General features: G+C 35.8%; 1 protein-coding gene across 1 annotated transcript in view; it reads left to right on the top strand.

The window, feature by feature from the left end:
• The window catches only part of LOC125836959 (UDP-glucosyltransferase 29-like), a 129,209-nt gene extending 124,150 nt beyond the window's left edge, over positions 1-5,059 (top strand). Inside the window, exon 2 of the mRNA XM_049516102.1 lies at positions 4,381-5,059. Coding sequence (XP_049372059.1) covers positions 4,381-4,829 — 449 coding nt within the window. The 3' untranslated portion in view covers positions 4,830-5,059. The remainder of the gene's footprint in view (positions 1-4,380) is intronic.
• The last annotated feature ends 11,081 nt before the right edge of the window (positions 5,060-16,140 follow it).

The raw sequence follows: 16,140 nt of genomic DNA, 5'->3' as shown, positions 1-16,140 counted from the left end.
ATTCTTAGTTGTGAGCATATAACGTGGTGTATATTATTTTTATTTCATGACTTCTCTTTTTATTCGAGTATGTTGTAAATCGTTATTGATTTGTAACGATCCGAATCGTCGTTATTTAGGAAGGGCAAAAATCTGTGAAAAAGTCTGGGCCACTGTCTAGCGGGACAGATGCTGCTGGGGCGGCGGCGCCACATCAGGTAAGTTGCCGCTAGAGCGGGTGAGGCGAGACAAAATGTAAATTACGAGAAATCCTAGTTTCTCCATCTTCCTAAAATACCTAAATAAGTCGTAAAACACCCTAGAAACCTCAGAAAAGCTGCTCTAAGCTTGGGAAGGAAGGAGAAGGAGAATTCTAGCATGAGGATGGTGAAATCTTGCAGATTATTGGACAAATTCGCCGTCACAAACCCGGAAAACTCGAATCAAAGTCAAACTCTATACAACTGCTTGGCGCCCAGGTAGGCTAGGTTTTTTTTACAATTGAGTAGTTTTAAATTTGTGCTTACTACGTAATATATGTAAATCAATGGTAGGGTTGTGTGTAGACCTTCATGGTACCGAATAAATTACATGAATAATCCTTAGAATCCAAAGTATGTGGGTTTATGCCTTGTGAGGAGAAATTGATGAGTTGTTAGAAAAACCTAGAATTGCTATCATGGATAGAATGGGGTCAAGAATGAGGACATGAAATCAAGAGTGGAACTAGATTTATGTATGTATGCTACTTCCGATAATTGAAGTGATGAAATTGAGGAATTATGATGAATTGTGATTAAACTCTAATAGGAAATCCTACTAATGAATTAGGGTTGAGTATGGTCAATTATTATATATATGATGGGGACTGAGGAGTAATTTGTAGGTGATGGTTGTGATTCTATGATGGTGTGATGTATGCTTGTTCTTGCTTCATTATGATACTTGTATGTATATGAATGTTGTAATATTGATCATATTTGTTGTAATTGAGATAATGAATGATGATTTCTTTGAAATCATGACTTAAATGTATGATCTTGATGATATACTTGTGATTGTGATTGTGGTGTGTGAATGAGATCAGTTGTCACGTTCGGCATAACTAACTTGGATCAAATTGCCACGTTCCGACATAAATATGAGATCGATTGCCACATTCCGGCATAACTAACTTGGATCGAATTGACACATTCCGGCATAAATATGGGATCAGTTGCCATGTTTCGGCATAATTATGGGATCAGATTGCCACGTTCCGACATGCTAACTATTTAGGTTTGGGTTCCACGAGAGGACCAATGATGTGATATAAGTGTGAGTTATTCGTTGTCCGTGTACTTGTTGACAATATTGTAGATGCTTGATATATGTTTGCGAGTAAAGTGTTGTATTGGTTTGTTTATGTTGTACTTGGTGGACCCGTGCTATGACGATTTATAGTTGGTTGTTCGTGGGTTGTAATGGCGAGGGTAGAGATAGTGTATGTGAAGGAAATTGTTGGATGGATTTCACCTTGGGGAACAGGAGTTTGGGTTAGTGTGAAGAAAGTTGAATTAATGTATTATGTGACTATGGTTGGGTAATGCGGCGAGGAAGCAAGGATATGACGTGAGCGGGTAGTTGCATTAGCGGTGGTTGTACTTGGGTATTTTCTACGTGTTTTTAGAATGGTTAAGCTATGATCAGGAATTTGGTAAGTGGGTTGAGTCAAAAGGGGGTTAGTAATCAAGGTGCTAGTGTATATTAGAGGTGTTTCCAAGAGAGGGTAAAGGTGGAGAAGCGAGTGGTTATTTCATGATCTTACTAGTTGGTTTCTTATGTTATGTGGTGGGTGTCGGGTTGACCGAAGATGCCTACCAGTATGTGTGTTTGTACTGATACTACTCTTGCTATGTCTTTTGACATAGTCTGGATGCAGGATTGGTGACGTTTCATTAGGTGAAGACGAAGAAAATCTCCAGCAGCTTCTGTTCTTCCTTCCGCATGGTGGGGGCTGTGTCTTTTATTTTATTGTCCAGTTATGACTTTTAGTAGCTCTTGTACCTGTTTAGACTAAATCCATCGGAGTTGTTAAATTACTTTTCAAGTTGACTAAAAGTGTGCCTACAAGCATTATTTTTATAAAATTGTAGTGTTATGTTTATTTTTGTTTTCTTCCAAATTTCCGCATGTTTTAACTATTGGGATATGAGGGTTCTCCTACTTAGGTGTTAGAGTGGATGCCCACACGGCCGGTGGATTGGGTCGTGACATAATTACTCAGGAAATATGTATGTATACATATATCTATATATGAGAAATATACAAAAAGGATCATGACAACTTTCTCTTTTAAAAGGGATTTTATTTTAAAAGAGATTTGATTTATAAATTATTTCACGTTTCTTAGTTTGACAAAATGTAACTTTTTGTTTTCATTTTATGGGAGCTTTGTAGCACAACTCAAAAATAAACGTGATGACACTTGTCTTATTACACCACGACAAGTCAGTCTCAAATCGAACAATACGAAACAAATGTGGAAACAAACTAATAATAATAATAATATAAGTGCGGAAACTTAGCCAATTTCATAAATACCCCAAAATCTGGTTGTCACGTCTACAAACATCTAATGTATAAAAATAGAATTGAAAGATAAATACAAGTCTCAATATCTTTGGTTCTCGAATAGAAAAAAAACATAATGTAAGGAACAAGAGCAGTGTATGATAAGCAGATATCTCTTAATGTATCTCTAGAAAGCCTCGGAAAAGATGAAGAGAATGATCACACAGGTCCGGGCTCAAAACCTACACAAGTGTAGCAGCAAATAGTGATTACCAAACAAAAAGGTACTCAACAAGGTAACCCACTAAAAGAAGGTAAAACTAAGCTAGAATACGAGTGTTCTTTTCGTTCCAACTAAACCGCCTCAACTACAACCTACATAGAAAGAATCTCACCCTAACAATTTACAATACACAACTCATAAGATTTAACAATCACATTCCAATAGTCACAATTCAACAATCAACAAGTATCAAGTCGATCAATCACAAATATCGAGTATGTCAATCACAAGTATCAAGTATCTCAATCACAAGTATCAAGTTCAACAATTCACAATATTCAAACACTTGACAAAACCATTTCTCATCGGCACAAAACCACTCGCCTGAACCATTTCCCATCCACATTTGTCACTGAATTTGCAGATAGTGGAAAAGATACATCATGGAGCACATGATCGACTTTTAGATATATATAGATCTTTGAGCTAATAAGGTTAATTATCTACTCACGCTAAAAGACAAAAAGAATAAACGATACAAGCTAAATTAGATATCTATGAAAAAATAACGATCAAAGAGATATTTGCTAATGAGGTTAAAAAAAAAATTAACTATCTAAAGGATGAGTCAAATATATTTTTTCTTAAAAGACCTTATAGAGTGCGAATATATATCAATGAATATTTTCACTACAAATATCAATCACACAACCATTTTTCTTAAAAGACCATACAAATTGCGAAAACAATTCAATAAATATTTTCAATACAAACATCAAACAAACAATAAAAATCCCCCCAAAAAAATAAACAATAAATGGGACAGATTAAATCTTGTTGGTAATCATTTGTTGTTGGCTTGTTGCAAAGTGCAACCAACTCAACCACCACTCCATCTATATCTTCATCCCCTTTCATATTCATTTTCTCACTCAATTCTCTAGCTTTCTTCCTCACACCCTCACTACTTTCTTCAATTACCACCTCCCTTATCACTTTTGCGATTTCTTCACTTTGTAACTTCCCATTTTCATCCCTCAATGCTTCAACTCCCATACCAATATGTTCCACAATCCTAGCATTGATTGGTTGGTCATGGTACATTGGCATGGCACACCAAATTTCATACTCTCCGTTAACATTCCTGCTGTGCGAAACTCACTTTTGGCGCGGCTGTTGTTTCTTTAGCCATCCATATGTCTGATGATACGGAGGATAAGTTCCCGTTTCCTGAAATTTACTTTCATGAGTACGAAATGCTTTCATTGAAGGAAGCTGTTAAAAAGCACCGGGTAATAAGTACTCATTTGATGAGGCTATTAGGCTATCGCGCGACATTATTCTGGTGAAAACTTGTAGATATTTTGAAGGGAAATATATAGATTATCTTTCAAATTTGGTTTCCAAGAAAATAGTCCCCGTTGGTTCACTAGTTCAAGAATCCATTGCGCGAGATGATCATGATGAGGAGATCATTCAATGGCTTGACAAGAAAGAGAAATGTTCAACTGTGTTTGTTTCATTTGGGAGCGAGTATTTTCTATCCAAGGAAGACATATTTGCAGTAGCTCGAGGGCTAGAACGTAGCAAAGTGAACTTCATTTGGGTTATCAGGTTTCCACAAGGTGAAAGAATAAGCATTCGAGATGCATTACCAGAAGGGTATCTTGAAAGGGTAGGAGAAAGAGGAATGGTTATCGAAGGATGGGCTCCTCAAGCAACAATTCTTCAACGTCCATCAATAGGTGGATTCGTTAGTCACTGTGGATGGAGTTCATTCATGGAAAGTATGAAGTTTGGTGTGCCTATAATTGCCATGCCAATGCACATTGATCAACCAATGAATGCTAGGCTTGTGGAGTATATTAGGATGGGAGTGGAAGCAGCAAGGGACGAGGATGGTAAACTACAGAGTGAAGAGATTGCAAACACGATAAGGAAGGTGTTAGTTGAGGAAAGTGGGGAGGATGTGAGGAACAAAGCTAAGGAACTAAGTGAGAAGATGAACGCGAAAGGGGATGAAGATATAGATGGAGTGGTGGAAGAGCTGGTGTCTCTTTGTAGCAACAAATAATTAAGATTTAAGTTATATCTATCTAGTAAGTTAATTTCATATGCTTGAGAGAGTTTAATATTTTTTTGTGATGGTAACATGTGATTGAGCTAGAGCCGGAGGAACAAGAGGATGACTGTGTTTCTCTTCGAATGAAATGACAGAAAATTTTCCATTTGATTGACGACTTGTGAGTTGTGACCATATGAGCTAAACAATCTGTCCTAGTTATTTTTAATCGTCTCATCTTACTGTCCTTTTCCTCTATAACCTTTTTCTATAACACGTAGTAATTTTTTTTTGCTTGTATATGTCTTTCTCAGCATAAGAAAATATCCACTTGATTCTAAATGACAAGTCTTTGATTCTAAAAAGTCGAAAATGGATAAAGAAGAACCTGCAAATGTAAAGCTCCGCGTCTTGCTCTCTATTTCCCCCTCTTTGTGTGCTCTTTCCTGTCGATTTTTTATCTAACAATGATTTTCAGTATCTTGATTTCCATTGTTGCCAAACTTTTGAGTCAAAATGCTCTTTGGCGCGAAGAGGAAAGAAAGTTGAGGTTACTGGAAATTCCAAAATCTGAAAGAAAAAAAAAGTAATCAATATTTTGAGTGGAACAAAACAAAATAGGCAATGTAACATCGAAAATAAGACAAATTATCTACTACAACAGATAAATACAATCTAATGGTATAAAGATTATTTACCGTGATAGTGCATATAACTTAAACTCTTGAGTTGAAGTGACTGTCCATAACAATCAGTCCAACACAATATTCAACAGTCAATATAAGGCTGCCGGTACAAATCTAAACGCCTTTTTTCTTTGTTATCAAATCACTAGGAAACTTCTATATAAGATAGGGCAGCAACCTCAATACAACAATATAAGGTACAAATTCTGTAGATTTCTCGATATACTAAGTTTGAACCAAAGTTACTGAATTCTGTCGAATTCGTATTTTCTATACTAGACTAGATTCATCCCTATGGAGGCAAAGAAGCACACCATTAGTGTACTTATGTTACCTTGGCTAGCTCATGGTCACATAAATCCATTTCTAGAGTTAGCGAAAAAGCTTGCAAGTAAGAGCTTCCACATTTGCCTGTGTTCTACTCCGGTAAACCTGAACTCCATCAAGAAAAGAGTCAGTGAGAAGTATTCTCAGTCGATAGAACTAATCGAGCTTCATCTTCCGTCTTTACCAGATCTTCCTCCTCATTACCACACCACAAATGGCCTCCCACCTCATCTCATGAACACCCTCAAAACAACTTTTGAACTCGCCTCTCCGAATTTTTCCAAAATATTACAAACTCTGCATCCGAATTTGGTCATTCATGACTACAATCAGCCATGGGTTACTGTTCGGCTTCCTCTATGAACATTCCTGCAGTGCAGTTTGTTAAATTTGACAAGATTCAAAGATGAATTAATGTGAAGATTTGGTAGTTAGGAAGATAATTCTTCATTGGTACAAAAGTCAAGAAAACATCTTTTGTAGGTGAAATTTAGGTGAACCATAAAATGGTTTCACAAGGTAAATCTTGACATTTTGACAAATATTGTGATGTCATGGATGACATCAATAGGAAGAATTCACTCCTATAAATAGGTAGTTCCTAATTCATTTGTAAAACACCTCTCACTTGCCTTCTCATCTTCAAAGTCATTTGATCTTCTTTCTCTCTTGTAGTATTTCACTTGTACTCTTTTGGAGTGAAATAAATATTGGTTGGTTGTGTCCGAGGAGTAGGCAAAAGAAAACAATTATTTGCCGAACCTCGTTAATTCCTGGTGTTCTTTTTATTGTTGTCTCATTTACTATTTATTAGCTACCTTTAGATATAGCAGTTGTGATTTCATCACTCTCTATATATTCGGCTTCCGCAACAATTGGTATCAGAGCCAAGGTATTATCTGAGTATGCTCTGTGGTTGCAGCACAGTCTGAACTTCCACATCAGAAAAGATTTACTTTGGTCTTTGCATTGTTAGCTAGTAAATAGTATTTGTAGCAAAAATGGGAGACAATAAAAATGATGAGTCCACATCGAATGTCAATAATACGTCATCATTGGCATCTTCGCTTATGACACGAATTGTGTCAAATGCTAAATTTGCAGTTGAAATTTTTGACGGGTCAGGACATTTCGGAATGTGGCAAGGCGAGGTCCTTGATGTTCTTTTTCAACAAGGGCTAGATATTGCCATAAAAGAAAAGAAACCAGACGGTGTAGGAGAAGAAGATTTGAAGATTATCAACCGTGTTGCTTGCGGTACCATTCGATCTTACCTAGCAAGAGAACAAAAGTATCCATACACGAAGGAAACGTCTGCAAATAAATTATGGAATTCATTGGAGGAGAAATTCTTGAAGAAAAACAATCAAAATAAACTTTACATGAAAAGAAGACTGTTACACTTCACTTATATTCCTGGTAGCACAATGAATGATCATATCACCAGCTTTAATAAGTTGGCGACAGATTTGCGGAATATGGACGTGACTTTTACGGATGGAGATATGGCCTTAATGTTGTTAAGTTCACTTCCCAATGAGTTCGAGCACCTTGAAACTACTCTACTGTATGGGAATGATGAAGTATCTCTCAAAGAAGTTTGTTCTGCCTTATATAGTTATGAACAAAGAAAGAGAGAAAAACAAAAAGGCGGAGAAGCAGAAGCACTGATTACGAGAGGTCGTTCTCAAAATCATATGAAAACGAAGAAAGGGAGATCCAAGTCAAGATCCAGACTCAGCAAAGATGAATGTGCCTTTAGCCGAGAAAAAGGGCACTGGAAGAAAGACTGTCCAAAGTTGAAAAGCAAAGCCAAACCAAATAATGGGAAGGCTGTCATGGATTCAAATGTGGCTGATTCTGATGACTTTGATTACTCACAAGTTACAACAGATCCATCCAAATCATCTGATGTATGGTTGATGGACTCAGCTTGTAGCTATCATATGTGTCCCAATAGGGACTGGTTTGTTGATTTACAAGAAGGAGAATGTGGAGTTATTCACACCGCAAACAATAATCCTCTTACCGCATATGGTGTTGGTTCAATTCGATTAAGGAATCATGATGGATTGACCAGAACATTAACAGATGTTCGGTATGTACCAGATTTGAAAAAGAATCTCATTTCTGTTGGAGCCCTAGAGTCAAAGGGATTCAAAGTCATTGCAGATAATGGCGTAATGAGAATATGCTCCGGTGCGCTGGTGGTAATGAAGGCAATTCGAAGAAATAATAACATGTACCACTATCAAGGTAGTACAGTTATTGGGACAGCAACAACAACATCCAATGACGACAAGGAGGCAGAAATGACCAGGCTGTGGCATATGCGCTTGGGACATGCTGGAGGAAAATCCTTGAAAACTTTATCAGATCAAGGATTGCTAAAAGGAGTAAAAACTTGCAACTTGGAGTTTTGTGAGCATTGCGTCAAGGGAAAGCAAACAAGGGTTAAATTTGGAACAGCTATCCATAATACTAAAGGTATTTTGGATTATGTTCATTCAGATGTTTGGGGTGCTTCCAAAACACCTTCATTAGGTGGGAAACACTATTTTGTAACCTTTGTTGATGATTTTCCCGAAGACTGTGGGTGTATACAATGAAAACAAAAGATGAAGTATTGGGAATTATTCTCAAATGGAAGGCGATGATAGAAACTCAAACTGGCAAAAAGATCAAGTGTCTTCGCACAGACAATGGTGGAGAATACAAAAATGATCTTTTTCAGAAAATTTGTGAGGAAAATGGCATCGTCAGACATTTCACCGTCAGAAATACACTACAACAGAATGGAGTGGCAGAACGCATGAACCGAACTTTGTTGGAGAAGGTTCGGTGTATGTTGTCCAATGTTGGCTTGGGCAAAGAATTTTGGGCTGAGTCAATAACATATGCATGTCACCTCATTAATCGTCTACCATCTGCTGCTATAGGTGGGAAGACACCATTAGAAAAATGGTATGGAAAACCTGCTGAAGATTATGGTTCTTTATATGTATTTGGCTCAATTGCATATTATCATGTAAGGGAGTCAAAATTGGACCCAAGAGCAAAGAAAGCTTTATTTATGGGAATTACTTCTGGAGTCAAGGGATATCGTTTATGGTGTCCAGAGACAAGAAAAATTGTTTTCAGCAGGGATGTTACCTTTGATGAATCTGCCTTGACAAATAAGGTAACAGTTGAAGAAGTCAAACAAACTGATAGTGCTTCAAAGCAGGTGGAGTTTGAGGGAAAGATAATTTTCCCAACACATGGATCAAATGAGGAAATAACAGAAGTTTTTCCTCTGGAAGAAGAACCAGTCGAAGGGGAGGTTCCATCTCAAGAACCTCAACCACAACTTGAATCAATAGCAACCAGCAAGCCAAAAAGGACAATAAGAAAACCTGCTCGACTCATAGATGTGGTGGCTTGTGCGGACTCAATTGCAGCGGATGACATTCCTACCACTTATAAAGATGCAGTCCAAAGTTCAGAAGAAGATAGGTGGAGGTTTGCCATGGATGAAGAAATGCAGTCCCTTCATCAGAATCATACATGGAAATTGGTCAATCTCCCGGATGGCAAGAAAGCAATTGGGTGCAAATGGGTGTTTGCAAAGAAAGAAGGATTTCCTAACCAAGAAGATATTCGCTACAAAGCAAGATTGGTGGCCAAAGGATACGCTCAAAAGGAGGGAATTGACTATAATGAGGTATTTTCTCCAGTTGTGAAACACTCCTCCATTAGAGTTTTGTTGGCTTTGGTAGCACAGTTGAATTTGGAACTAGTTCAGTTGGATGTAAAAACTGCATTTTTACATGGAGACTTGGAAGAGGAAATTTACATGACTCAGCCAGAAGGATTCAAAGTTGATGGAAAAGAAAATATGGTGTGCAAACTTGAAAAATCGTTGTATGGATTGAAACAATCTTCTAGACAATGGTACAAATGATTTGACAAGTTTATGTTGCAACAAAGGTACATAAGAAGCAAATACGATCATTGTGTGTATTTGCGCAAGCTTGAAGACGATTCCTTTATATATCCTCTCCTATATGTTGATGATATGTTGATAGCTTCTAAAAGTCAAGAGGAAATTGAGAAGCTAAAGATTCAACTAAAAAGGGAGTTTGAGATGAAGGATTTGGGTGAGGCAAAGAGGATTCTTGGCATGGAGATAAAAAGAGATCGACATTCAAAGAAGCTTTTTTTATCTCAGAAAGAATATTTGAAGAGGGTACTAAATTGATTTGGCATGAATGAGAAAACTAAGTCGGTTATCACTCCGCTTGCTCCTCATTTTAAGCTTAGTGATGCTATGTCGCCAAAGAACGAAGTTGCACGAGAATATATGTCAAGAGTACCATATGCGAATGCTGTTGGTAGCCTGATGTATGCAATGGTTTGCACAAGGCCAGATATTTCACACGCTGTTGGAGTTGTAAGCAGGTACATGCACAATCCTGGAAAGGATCATTGGCAGGCTGTAAAATGGATTCTACGGTATATTCATAATACTGTAGATATTGGCTTGGTTTATGAGCATAAAGATAGTCAACATCTTGTTGGATATTGTGACTCAGATTATGTATGTGATTTGGACAAACGAAGATCAACTACTGGTTATGTTTTCACTATTGCAAACGCACCAGTTAGTTGGAAGTCTACTTTGCAGTCAACAGTTGCTTTGTCTACCACTGAGGCAGAGTATATGGCAATTATAGAGGCTGCGAAGGAGGCAATTTGGCTTCAAGGATTGCTTAGAGAGCTTGGTATTGGACAAGAAGGAATCACAATATTTTGTGATAGTCAAAGTGTTATTCAATTAGCAAAGAACCAAGTTTATCATGCAAGGACGAAGCACATTGATGTCCGATATCATTTCATACGAGACATCATAGAAGAAGGTGGAGTCACAGTGCAGAAAATTCATACTACGGATAATCCTGCCGATATGCTGACAAAAGTGGTGACTGCGGTCAAGTTTCAACATTGTTTGAACTTGATCAACATTGTTGAACATTGAAGATTGAGGTTGAAGACACAATCAAAAGTTGTTGAGAGAAAGTTGAAAATGGAGAATCTTGCCAAGGTGGAGATTTGTTAAATTTGACAAGATTCAAAGATGAATTAATGTGATGTTTTGGTAGTTAGGAAGATAATTCTTCATTGGTACAAAAGTCAAGATAACATCTTTTGTAGGTGAAATTTAGGTGAACCATAAAATGGTTTCACAAGGTAAATCTTGACATTTTGACAAATATTGTGATGTCATGGATGACATCAATAGGAAGAATTCACTCCTATAAATAGGTAGTTCCTAATTCATTTGTAAAACACCTCTCACGTGCCTTCTCATCTTCAAAGGCATTTGATCTTCTTTCTCTCTTGTAGTATTTCACTTGTACTCTTTTGGAGTGAAATAAATATTGGTTTGGTTATGTCCGAGGAGTAGGCAAAAGAAAACAATTATTTGCCGAACCTCGTTAATTCCTGGTGTTCTTTTTATTGTTGTCTCATTTACTATTTATTAGCTACCTTTAGATATAGCAGTTGTGATTTCATCACTCTCTATATATTCGGCTTCCGCAACACAGTTCCCTACTTTTAGTGCAACTGTTGTTGCTTTGGCCATCCACATGTCTGAAAACACAGAGGAGAAGTTCCCGTTTCCTGAAATTTACCTGCGGGAACACGAAATGATTTCACTGAAGAAAGATATTGATGAAGTACCAAGTAAGAAGTTCCCATACGACGAGGCTATTAGGCGATCACATGCCATTATTCTAGTGAAAACTTGCAGAGATTTTGAAGGGAAATATATAGATTATCTTTCAAATTTGACTTCCAAGAAAATTGTCCCTGTTGGTTCGCTAGTTCAAGAATCCATGGATCAAGATGATTATGAGGAAATCGCGCAATGGCTTGACAAGAAAGAGAAAAGTTCAACTGTGTTCGTTTCATTTGGGAGCGAGTATTTTCTATCCAAGGAGGAAATACTTGCAGTAGCTCAAGGGCTAGAACTTAGCAAAGTGAACTTCATTTGGGTCATCAGGTTTCCACAAGGTGAAAGACTTAACATTCGAGATGCATTACCGGAAGGGTATCTTGAAAGGGTAGGAGAAAGAGGAATGATTATGGAAGGATGGGCTCCACAAGCATTGATTCTTCAACATCCATCGATAGGTGGATTCGTGAGTCACTGTGGATGGAGTTCATTCATGGAAAGTATGAAGTTTGGTGTGCCTATAATTGCCATGCCAATGCACATTGATCAACCAATGAATGCTAGGCTTGTGGAATATATCGGTGTGGGAGTGGAAGCAGCGAAGGACGAGGATGGGAAGTTACAAAGCGAATAGATTGCAAAGGCAATAAGGGAAGTGTTAGTGGAGGAAAGCGGGGAGGCTGTGAGGAAGAAAGCTAAGGAACTGAGTGAAAAGATGAACGCGAAAGAGGATGAAGAGATAGATGGCGTGGCGGAAGAACTGATGGCACTTTGTAGCAGCAAATGATTAGCAATAAGAGTAAATGTCAGTCTAGTGTAACTCAACTGTTTTAGTAAGTTGAGAGTACTAATCATCTTATTACCAATAATCACTACAAGTAACAACCTTTAAAATGATTCAGCAGAATGTAAGTTGTATCCAAGAAAAACATGCATTAAGACGTAATTCTGAGCCAGCATTATGCTTGAATCAGAACAGACTGTTAACATCACACGACACACATTCCACAGAGAAATACGCACAATTTCATGCATTAAGGCATGCTGTCAAACAATGGGAAACTAGTGAAGATGCAAAACCAAACCATTAAGTAATAACAATCAACAAACAAACTCAATTTCAAAGCATTTAGGACAGGGGAATTACTGTCTTGAAAACTCTAGCAGAGGTGTACATAACAGAAAAAAACTCAATGAAGCATTACATCAAACACCTTGTTGGCATAAAGAATACATTACTAAACCAATCAATTGGCATAATTCATAAATATACTTTTAATTTGGCTTCAGGTGGCATTTATGTATTTCAACTTTGACTATGCACAAGCAAACACTTGAACTGATATAAATTGAACAAATAAGTACACACGTTCTATATGACATCCTACATGACAATTTGTTCCACACACGATTCATGTGTCTACTTGTTCAATTTTATAGAAATTTAATTGTTTACTTCACATTCATGTATTATATCCAAAATAAAATCACGTTAGGCAAAATTTGGAATTCCCCCCTTTATGGCCTAAAATTTGGCATGAATAGCCCATATTATATTCTTTTTGGTATCTAATAGCTCAAATTCATTTTTTGAAAAACTTACAGAAATTTCACTAGTTTAGAAGTTAATTAGTTAGATACGTTCTAGTTTATAATATTACGAATTTTATCAAATTTTAGTGCATCTAGATAATTTTAGATACATGTATCTCGAAATACACGGGGTCAAAATTAAATGTAATTTGTTCTAGATCTATTTCCAAGTAGATTCATATTTATCTGGGATCTATAGACAAATCTAGCTCGCCTCTTTCGCCCCATTCCATCTCGCTTGCCAGTCGTCACTCTCCTATGTAGTTGATATCCCAGATACATGGAATCACACGTGACATATACATATACATATACATGTATCTAGTGTGATTCACATATATATGAGATACATGACTATCTCTCTCCCCATCTTGCTTGCCTCTTTCCCTATTTTAGTGCATCTGATAGCAAAAATACATGTATTTATGCGTATATTCTCAATATACGTATGAAACTTTTAATTAGTGGTAAAATACGTAATTATTTAAAAGTATATGTAAAATAAATATGTATGATATGAATGTGTGTCTAATAAGATAATTTTCCCTTTTTGGGGGTGAGGGTGGAGGTAGGGGGGGGGGGGGATTTTGTGATGTCAATATAATGCGGACTAATATTTGACATAAAATAGCCCACATTTTATTTTGGGAAAATTGTATATAATAGCAAACTATTAATTCAAATTAAATGCTATAAATATAGTTTGATTTAATTGTACCCCATAGCAAACTATTGCTATTTAACCTCTCTCCTGGTGAATCTCGCTCGCCACTCTGGTTCTCTCCCTCGCCTCTCTCATTTTTTATACAAACGCAAGTGTATAAAGTGAATTTGTGTTTGTATAAAGCGAGAGAAAATTGTATATATACATATATTTTCGTTCCCCTCTCCCAGATCTCGCTCGCCACTCTCCCAGATCTCACTCGCCACTCTCCCAGATCTCGCTCGCTCACTCGCCTCTCTCACTTTATACAATTGATCTTTTTGTATATGTATACCAAAGCAGATTATACAACTGCTTTCTTTTGTATATGTATAACGAAATATACATATTTATGTTTGCTATGGAGCGCAATTATGCAAAGTTTGCTATAGCATACAAATATGAATTTTGTGTTTGCTATATGTGAAAGTTGCTCTTTTATTTTCGGGTATCTAATAGCTCAAATATTTTATGGAATTATTACTAGTAAAATATTCATGCAAAACCTAATAATTTTTATTAGCTTGTATTTAAATTTATATATCCTCATGCTCATATTTATTATATAAAAATGATCATTCTTTTTCTCATTTGCTTTATTCACTATTAGTGTGTTCGAATATGTTTGTAAAATCAAGGGAAAATGCATAAGTACCCCTCAGCCTATGCCCAAAATTCCTGAGACACATCTAACCTTTACTAAGGTCTTATTACCTCCGAACTTATTTTTTAATTAATTTTCTACCCCTTTTCGGCCTACGTGGCACTATCCTTGAAAAAATTGTCAACACGCGCTGGGCCCACAAGATAATTCCACGTAGGCCGAAAAGGGGTAAAAAATTATATATAAAATAAGTTCGGGGGTAATAGGACCTTACTAAAGGTTAGGTGTGTCTCATAGATTTTGGGCATAGGCTGAGGGTACTTATGCATTTTCCCTTAAATCAATAACAATCCAAATTTTGGGATTTATCTTGGCTGTTATTTCAATAAGTCTGCGATTATAATTTTTAAGTCTACATATACTAAAATAGCTATTAAATTTATTCTAATATTTAAAACTTTAAAATTAATTAAAGTTATAACTATTAAATCTTTATTTATTTATAATATATAAGAACTTCTAATATTTAATATTTTAAAATTAAATAAAAATGAATAGTAGGTGATAATTACTATCCTTATTCATGTCCTTCACAACTTCCTATCTAAAATCATGAATTGATAAGTATTTTTGAAACCATAACAAATAATTTAAGATTACGAAAGTACTAAATTGTAATAAAGAAAATAGCTTTTATTATTAATTATTAGGCGGACGGCAGGCTCTAGAGGTAGTGTTAGAAACTTATTCGTTTGATTTGAGAATAATTTCGGCAAAAGAAAATGTAATATAACTTTAATATGAGTGAGTTAGGCAGGAATAAAAAAAAAAAAAAATCGGAAAATAAGTTAAATTTATATTTACTTTTTTTGGTGTTTAATATATAAATTTAGAAAATATATGTACATAATTTAGATAAATATTATAGAAGTTTGAAGTCGAGGTAGGAGTGGAGATGGGATCGGCTAATATATTGAAGGATGGGGATGAGAGAATCAACGTGGAATGTCGTAGAACTTGTTTGTTTTTTTTTTTAAGGAAAATATTTTTCCAAAAATAACTTGAAATCCTTTTTTTCGATATTATACCATACCTAAGCTAATAAAAAATTATTACGTAGTAGATTGGACTTTCTCACCCTCTAGGGGGGGATCAGAGTTTAATTTAAATATTGATGTGGCATATTAATAATGTCAATAAATATAGTTTTCTTTTATTTCAATCCTCTTAATTTTTTCCAATTAAATAGTTATTAATTCATTAATCTTTTATCCTATCAGCCGCCCAAAGCATAAAATTCATTTTCTTCTAGAAAAAGCAGAAAAAAACACAAATAAAAGTTGAAAACTCCAAGAGTTTTGAGGTATTATAAATGTACATATATCTTGTGGTTTTTACTGTTTATCGATTGAAAAAAGGACAAAAAATAAACGGACTTTGATATAAATCGGATTCACTTAATATAAATCATTGGAAAATGATGTTATATATATATATATATATATATATATATATATATATATATATATATTTAAAGCCGGACATCATTGACAAGCTATGTCTTTGACGTAGTAATAATAAATGTCCGTTTAAATGAAGTACTTCTCACACATAATTATTATTTGACATGCTTAATAAAATTTCCGTTATACCTATCCTAGTGAATTCATGCCAATTACTTGCTTTTAAAG

This window comes from Solanum verrucosum, unplaced genomic scaffold (genome assembly GCF_900185275.1).
Source record: "Solanum verrucosum unplaced genomic scaffold, falcon-dt-bn FXZP01000165.1, whole genome shotgun sequence".
Taxonomy (NCBI): domain Eukaryota; kingdom Viridiplantae; phylum Streptophyta; class Magnoliopsida; order Solanales; family Solanaceae; genus Solanum; species Solanum verrucosum.
The sequence above is the reverse complement of the archived record's forward strand: the minus strand, read 5'-3'. Positions and strand labels throughout refer to the sequence as shown.